Below are 9,047 nucleotides of genomic sequence, written 5' to 3'. Positions count from 1 at the left end.
CATTAGCATAAGAAACAAGACCTTGTGAATTCAGTAAATTGTTTACATTTATTTAGTTTCTTGAAATAAAAACATCACAAGAAATAAAGATATATCTACAATTGAATTTTGCAATACTACGTCGATGACATGACTCAAATGAGCACCACTCACATCTGTATCTATTTTTCACAGTGAGCAGATTTGAATAAACCATACATCATTTACACAATATTTCTCAACAGGCAATACTGTTTTTTCCATTTAAAACCATTAAGTACAATACAAGTAAATACGTCTGTAAACAAAAACCCAACTGTGTTACTTAATGAACGAGTTGTTATTTAAAATATATTTTTCTTATTGTGATGTCTTACAGTTAATTACACTTCAAGGACATAAATAACCCTGTTGCATGCAGGTTAATGTCCTTTATTGTATTACAGCTCCATCTTGTGGCGTAATTTGGCAACAGATATCCTCCTATGAGTTACATTATAGGGTTACAGGAGCAAACAAACAAAGCAGTACCAACGTAGTAACACCATACTGACCACAGAATTCTTCTTATGCTCGATCTACAAAGAAATAATAAACAGATCTTCTACAAAAACATCAGACTCTGTTATGAAGGGTAAAGACATTTAGCGTTGAGTTCTGTCCTGGGTGGTGGGAAGTGGGAGTTTTTCTGCTTGAGGGTAAACCAGGAAGCCAGAAAAGGTGGTGTACCTCCCCTGGTTGCTGTAGACAGCGTAGCGCTCATCCTGCTGACTGTACAGCCACACACTCTCGCCCCGACGGAGAGACAGCAGCAGGCTCTGACTCTGCATCTCCCTTCTCTTCGACGTGTCCTCATCAAACACCATCGCCTGCACCTCGCCCTTCCCGCTCATCAGTTTCACAGAAACCGCCTTACGAGGGTGTTTCCCCACAGTGAAGGCAAAGAAGTATGCGCCTGGGTATTGGCAGGTGAACAGGCCGGAGGTTTTATTGAAATGCCCCCCGATGTTGACGTATTCCACATCAAAGGTCATAGGTGGCTTTTCATGCTGCTTGATACTCTGACCTATGAGTGTGGAGGTCCGTGCCATAGAGAAGGCTGACCTTGGCTGATCTGATGTATGACCTCTGGACAAGGGTTCAGCCTGAGGGGGGCAGTTTGGGTAGGACGGCCCTGATGTGGACAGATGGTTGCTGATGTAGCTTGTTGGGGAGATGTCAGGATAGACAAGGTAACCAGAGAAGGCAATGTAAGGGCCAGCGTTGCTGTACAAAGCATATTGAGGACTCTGCTGCAAAAGCAGCCACACTGTGTCCATTTCCTTTAAACTGATCATAACACTTTGGCTTTGAATTTTCCTTCCTTTCTTGCGGTAGTCGTCATATGCTATGGCCTGCACCTCCTCTCCGTTCTTCGCCAGTATCACAGAAAGCATTTTCTTTGGGAATTTCCCCACAGAGAAGGAGAAGTAGTAAGCCCCGGGGACACGACAGCGGAATTGCCCAGTGTCTGGGTTAAAATCCCCTCCAATGTTGACCATGAGCCTGTTGAAGGTCACCGCCTTCTGCTTGCCTCCCTCCATGCTGCTGGTTCGTGTGGCAGAGAAAGCAGAACTCTGACTTGAAGTCGCCGGAGGGACGTGAAGAGAGGAAGCTGGTCCAGAGCAGGAGATCATGATCAGTATACATGCCAGGTAGCAGTGTGTGCTCCTCTGAGCTAAAAAAGGAAAGGAAAAACATATATATACATTTACAAGTGGTAAACATACATTTCTGAAACTATGGGCAAGTTAGATATTTGAGATGTCTTTGCTTCACAAATTAAAAGTCCAGTCTTGTAGCTTGAGATCTGTTGGTCAGGGACCCTCAGGGCTTACAAAATACATCTGAGGAGGTTCACCAGATAATAAAAGGTGTATTTCAAAATGTTTCGATAAATGTTCCTTCGCTTTCTTGCAGAGATTAAGAAGACTATCATGTTTGTCCATTCAATACAAAAATACAGGCAGAAGACATTATATTGTTTAGCTTAGCACAACAACTGGAAACAGGGGGAAATAGCTAGCTTGGCTCTGTCCAATGTAAGGCAAAATATGATATATTCAGATAGAGAAGGAAAAAAACGGGTTAGTTACTGCTCATAGCTAATATCCTGTGAAGTGTTGTTTCAATGTAAAAAAACACCTCTTTTGAGTCTTCAAACCAAGCTTAGCAATAATGCCTCTATATGAAATACTCCAGATTGATAAGGAAGTCTGGTTACGCCCTGTCGAGATTGATTTTGTGACTCAAATCAGGCGCTCTGTGGGAGCAGCAGCCCCTGTAATGTGGCTGATATTGTCTGTTCTCTCTGTGCACTGAGAGAAGGGACTAGATTAGGTGCTGGTTCATCTGTTCCTGTGTCTGTTGAACAATGGAAAAATTTGGAGGGCTGGTGAGATGGGGCAGGGCAGGATGCTAAAAGATACCACTTAGATAAGTTGCAGATATTCTGTTATTATAAATGAAAAACTTGTGATTATTTTTTAGGGACTTGTTTACACTCCTGAAATGCTGCCTTTTTAACCATTACATACATTGGATAGCATTACGTATTCAGGTTCCAATAGAAAATGATTGTCTCTATTTAAAAAATGACTATTATTAATATGTAATTTATAATTCCTGCATACACGTAATGAAATAGAAGAATTTGAAATCACACTACACTACCATAGATTGATCTGACAAGCTTCTATGATCACACTCACACTGACCACCTCACCTGCAAGGCAACAAACATACGTTTAAGTAGTAATGATTTGATCTGCACATTTTACAAAACACTAATGATATTTAGCTCTAAATTGTGGTGGAAAATCAAAATCACATTTACAAAATAAGTGAGCTTGCAAAATATTAGCCTTATACTGTAGTAGTCAACAACCTTCATCTTTTGTCCTCAACTTTTCAAAATAAAGATTTAACATTTGAGAATAATCTGCAGTGTAACATAATGCTTTCTTATTACATAGAAGGCAAATTAGTCGGTATAGCAATGATGTCAAACAAAGCGTGGACACAATGAACAGAAAATGACCTATAGTTATGACCAAAAGTGTGAGGAGACAATTGTAATTTACTATACTTCTACCCAGATAAATAAAAACCATACATACAATTCTTAGCCCACTTACGTGTGTACACATAGACTCCATGCTCTAAAGACGAACTGAAACAAATGTCAAACTCACCTGTTAGGATTTGTTGAGAAAGAAAATGCATGCTGGACTTCGTTTTCTTAGACAGACTTTTAAATAAAGTTCCTCTTAGTTTGCTGCACTCCTAATGACCATATAACAGGCCTAACACCCAGAGGAACAAAGCTTCTGTCCAAACGTCCAAACAGACATGTCAGGAGGAGGAGCTCCAGGTCCCCTCCAATCTATAGCCCCCATTCAGCCTGCAGTGCAAAAAAATGAAAATGCAGCTGTATCTTCAGTCTTATTGGCCACCTGTGTAAATATTAGGTCTAATTTATACTTGTTTTGTCTAAGAAAGATTGAGGAGCTGTGGGACACAACGTTTGGATTTTCAACACAAGACAACAGTCCATTATCTAGACAATTTAAATCAAAATAGGTCTTTGAAAAGTGATTGTTGAAAAAGAATAACATTGAAAAACAATGTCTGTATAATAATGTTTATGCCAAGGTAATTTCAGAAAAAGAAAGTGTTATAGAATTTTAGAACGTAAATTCTGCAACTTTAGGAAAATCATTACCTGTGAAAAAAATTAATCCTTGTTGGAAAATATTTGTAAAAATGGTTGCAACACTACTTTAATGTTGGAAAATTGATTATATGATATTACGGTATTTGCTGAGAGGTTATATATGTTATGGTGTGCTCTCACGTTAAACTTGTTGTGTTGTAGTGTAGTTCAGTAGTGTGAAGTACCTGGGTCCATTTACTCAAGTACTGCCCAGGTAAAAAAATATTATGCTTAAATTATACTTTTTAAAGAATGTACTAAGTACACTTTTAGGATAAATGTGCTTTTTTGTCGCAATCAAGTATACTAAAGTGTACTCAAGTAGTACTTGTACTACTTCATCATTAGTTGAGTATACTTGAAGTATAAATAGTGTGCTAAATTGACACAACTTTTTGTAAACTTTAAGTGTACTGAAGTACACCAGTTAAAATTATGATTCGTGTGCATTCGAAACACACATCAAGAACAATTGTATTATATTACCAGTGTGTTGGAAATATCACACTTATTCAAGCATATCCGTTATATTTCAACTGAACTTCAAATGCACTTTCTGACTGTATTTAATACTTTTAAATTGTGCTATTATGTTAATAAAAATGTATTCATAGTAAGGTTCGATCACAATTTAAGCACCATAAATCCATGTATTTTAAGTATAATGTTATTATACTAGAAAGTAGGGTAGAAGTGTATTCTATCACTGCTTATACTACAGAATAGAAGTGTATTTTAAGTACAATAATGTTACCACTGCAAGTACTGGATTATGTGTTACAGAAGCATACTTACAATACATCACTATTATACTTCATACACTTTAAGATACTTCCGGGTACCACTTAAGTACACACTAAGTGTGCTATTCTGTTTCATGACAAATTGCACTTCAATTATGAGAAAAACATAATTTTAATGACGTTAAAACATTTACAATTTTACTCCTTAGAGCTTTGTAAACAAACCAAAAAACGTCTTTATACTTCAATAAATTGAACTATAGTTAAAACAACAAAACATGATGGTTAAACTCACATCATTTATTGACTTGCAAAGTCTAAATAAAATAGAAATAAATTAGAGGATGGCGGCCATCACTGAGGAGGAACGTTGTTCTTGTAGCCCTCATTATTGCATTTCCTCCGCAGCAGCAGGGCCCGGATCGCACTGACCTCGGTACCCGGAAATCTTTCTCTCACCATGTCTTTCAAAACAGGAAGGAAGCATGGGATTTACTTGATAATATAGACAATATATTAGATTGAATTCCATTCATAATGATAAAATGAATACAGAATATCTGTACCTATAATTGCATTCACTTTCTCCGGGTCAAGTTGGTTCTTGACCTCCGCTGTTTTCCCCTTCCCAGTGAGGGTAGACTTGGCCAGTGTGTTTTACATTTCTGAAAGAGGCGGATTAAAACTCACATCCACACACCAATGCGCAGCACTGGGAGCAATTTGGGGTTGGGGCCCAAATTACTCACATATCATTGAGTATTTTCTCAATGATATGTATTTTCATCTGCAAGATGGAAGAAGAATAGCTGGGTGCTGCCTGGAGAGACTGATGAGGAGTCACCGGCTGGCTGCAGCAGCTCTCCACACAAAGCCATCACATCTTCTCTTCCATAGGTGCTCTGTCAAAAGAGTGAACATCACAGCTGTCATGTTAACCCTATGTTACACAACATACAACCAACATGCGTCAAAAGTGACCCGAATTAGTTTTAAAATTGTAAATATCTTTGCAATAAATTACTTTAATCATTCAGGATTTCAGGTATTCCTCAATTAACCTGTTTTTGATCAACATCAATTATAATTTGTATTTCTTACTTTTTGAAAAAAATCATGTTTGTATCACTACACTTCTAAGGCACAACATGGGTCCAAAGTTACCCGTATTCTTTTCCTATGTTATTTCATGCATGGCTGCTGAGTGTTTCTTTACTATACATTTTCAAATCTATGTCTTTAGTCATTAAAGGTGGGGTAGGTAAGTTTGAGAAACCGGCTTGAGATACACTTTTTGTTATATTCCATGGAATGCTCTTAACATCCCGATAGCAATGAATATCTTAAGTGTTTTTGACAAAAAATCCATACAAAAAGTTCATCTGTGGAAGCCGTAGTACTGTAAAAAAGCATGACCAATCATTTTAGCGGCCCGGCTAAAATAACTGGATGGCCTACCTGCCTGTCAGCCTTCCATCTGTGCACAAACTTATCTCGTGCCCTCATTGGTCATGTGTGTGTTCGTGTGTGTTGGAGGAGGGGCTCTGTAAGGAAGTGGCAGATTTTTTCCAGCTGTGTATTTTCAAATTGTAGCACACTCGAGCTGGTTTTCTCCAAAATGACCTACCCCACCTACCCCACCTTTAATAATAAGTATTANAACGTTAAGGTTTTAACTGTACTACTACTTATATCAATACTGCTTATCGATCCGGTCCTTTTAACGATAGTATTAACGGTTCTTTTGACAAGAAATAAGGTAAACTAAATAAACAAATTGTGAACAAAACTAACATTGCTTTTTATTTTAATTAAATGCATAATATTTCACATCAAAAGAAACAACAGTGTTTTAACAAATCGTATTAAATAATGTGATGACAGAACTGTAAACAGAATAGCTGAAACTTTAACAAAATAAATAACTCAGTTACCTCTAATCATTAACCCATGTTTGTATAATGTAGTTAACTCTGTGTGTTGCTGCTAGCATACACACCTGACGTGGAAATGTTACTCGTGGATGGGGCTACAGAGCTACTAGAAAGACAGTCGAACCCGGTGCATTCCTCCGTCTGAATGTGGTGCACTTTTGCTAAATGTTTAGACAAATTGCTCGTGTTACCGCCCTTACATGCTAAACTCTTATTGCACTTTTTGCAACGAGCATTGTCCACATCGAGACGGGTAAAGTTTAACCACACCTCTGAGCACGTTTTCTCCACCATCTCTACAGTGTGTTGCTGCATGTAGCAGCTGCGTGTGTGTAAACTGCCCCGCCCCCTCGCACAGACGGGGGAGAGAGATCTCGTCTGGACGCATTTGTTTGTCTTTTTGCATATTAGAAACGAGTTGGCGACACTAAGACTGCGATATAATGTTTTTGTAGCAATAACACATGACATACTGTATATGTTTTTAAATGTCTCCAGTACCGATAAAAAGACCAATAACATTGGAGCTTAACTGCGCGTAAAACACATGTGATGACATCACCAACGAATCGACGACTGAATTAGTTGGCAACTAATTTGGTAATCGATTTTAATCGATTAAGTCGATTAGTTGTTGCACCCCTAGACTGTTGGTGGTTCAAAACAACTAACCCGAGTACATGACCTTGGGAAGTGGGAAACTATAACAGGCATATCATCGAATCTTTGAATGAATGCATTGATACAGCAGACACAGCATTACCATCACCTTTAACAGAATGTGTGATCCAGTCTGGGGTGACAATCTTGATGCCCGGGTGTTTCAGGGCACACTCAAACTTGGCCTGAAAGATGAGAAATATACAACCACTGAGTGCCTACAACATGACCAAAAAAACTGTATTTCTATGACAGACATTCTTAGCAATAACATGCATGGTGGATATGGCAAAATGTTAGAGTACACAGAGCTGGACCTTACCCCCTTCGGCTCCTTCACTACTAAGTGGGTGACCTTCTTGTTGAGGTTAAGTTGACATGCTCCCCCATAAAAGGTTATGTAAGCCCAGAACGCATTGAGATCATCTGGAAGCTACACACACACACACACACACACACACACACACACACACACACACACACACACACACACACACACACACACACACACACACACACACACACACACAGAAGTCTTTCAAAAGTAACTCCTGTCAGGTCAGCAAAAGGCCACAGTTACCAAATATAAGTTTAGCTTTTTCAAAATAATGTTGAAGAATAGACAACATTTATCAACCTTTGTGAAATCCATGTCTTAACTAGAATAATTCAAGTGTCTCACACACACAACTCACACTCTTACACACACTTACCCTAGGAAGACAAGCCGTCACACCAAAGAATATCTGTCCTGATTCTGGGGAGAACCCTGTAACACTGGTGCTCATAGTTAGGGAGAAAAAAAGAAAATTTCTTTGGGCGAATAAACCCTATTTTTTTATTATCTGGAATCCTAAACATTATTTTTCTCTAGTCATCGCCACTGTTATTTTACATTTTTAAATGACACCACTTGGAGGTATTTTGGACTTGATGGTGGAAGGATACGGTAACAGGTCTCCACATCTGACCGAGAGGATCACCCAGGATGGCTGGAAAACATAGATTAAAGCAAGTTGATATTAACTGCTTTCTCTTTGTTACACTATTTTAAAGTCGACCAACGTTTGTTTAAAGATGTTTTTAGTTAGAGGTCTGAAATAAGGTCTGTGGTTAACACTAGATTCAAAGATTTGAAGGTTTTGTTCTACAACATAAAATCTGTCAGTCACTGCTGAATGCCCTAAGATTCTAAGTGTTATAAAAATGGCGGGTGCAGACAAGTGTCTAAATGAGACAAAAAAACATAATGCCGAACATAAGCCACCTTCAGCTTAGAATCAGAATCGGTTTTATTACAAAGTAGGCTTACACATACGAGGAATTGGCTTTGGTATATGTACGTAAGTATGTATGTATATTATAGACCCTCCAGAAAAACGCGGGCAAAAANGGGAGACCGCACACCTGTTAGCTAGGCTTTAGGTAACAACTAATTCTCTGTGTATAACCTCACGCAAAGTGACAACATGACGAGAAACCGGAACTTCTTGCATGCAATGTGCTGGTTCAGGTATTATAGACCCTCCAGAAAAACGCGGGCAAAAATCCTTGATTAGGCGGGCTAAAATCCTTGATTATGCGATTAAACATGCAGGGTTTTTATGTGATTTTATGCGGTGAAATTGCGGGAAGTTGCGAAATATAAGGAAAGTTGCGAAAAATAATAGATTTTTTTTTAAATATTGGGCTGTCTTATTTATTCTCTCTCACACACACCCTGCCACTAACGTTAAACCCCTTTCCTATTCAATTAAACACATTCAATGTTTATTTATTGTAAAAGCAATGGGGCTATTTGAATCACACTCTCTCTCTCTCTCACACACACACACACACTTTTCCGCCTCATTCTGTTTTCATTTACTCGTTCGTTATCTGACCAGCTTCAATCTACTCACTTCGTTTCTTGTAGCCCTCGAAAGGGTTTTGGAGTTTGATGCCTCGGTGAACGTGAGTTGTTTGGCTTTCTTGTCC

General features: G+C 38.6%; 1 protein-coding gene across 2 annotated transcripts in view; it reads right to left on the bottom strand.

The window, feature by feature from the left end:
* Positions 1 to 12: 12 nt before the first annotated feature.
* The window catches only part of c1qtnf13 (C1q and TNF related 13), a 10,748-nt gene continuing 1,713 nt past the window's right edge, over positions 13 to 9,047 (bottom strand). Inside the window, exons 1-2 of one of the 2 annotated variants that reach the window (XM_010781516.1) lie at positions 3,213 to 3,337; positions 13 to 1,696 (exon numbers count right to left, since the gene is read on the bottom strand). In XM_010781516.1, the coding sequence (XP_010779818.1) occupies positions 624 to 1,696; positions 3,213 to 3,243 (1,104 nt within the window). In that variant the 5' untranslated portion in view covers positions 3,244 to 3,337 and the 3' untranslated portion in view covers positions 13 to 623. Of the gene's footprint in view, positions 1,697 to 3,212; positions 3,338 to 9,047 lie in introns of those variants that run through there. The other variant, XM_010781517.1, reaches the window with a different exon arrangement.

Source organism: Notothenia coriiceps, unplaced genomic scaffold (assembly GCF_000735185.1).
Source record: "Notothenia coriiceps isolate Sejong01 unplaced genomic scaffold, NC01 NC01_scaffold00023276, whole genome shotgun sequence".
In the NCBI taxonomy this organism is placed as follows: domain Eukaryota; kingdom Metazoa; phylum Chordata; class Actinopteri; order Perciformes; family Nototheniidae; genus Notothenia; species Notothenia coriiceps.
This window is presented reverse-complemented; position numbering and strand designations above follow the sequence as displayed.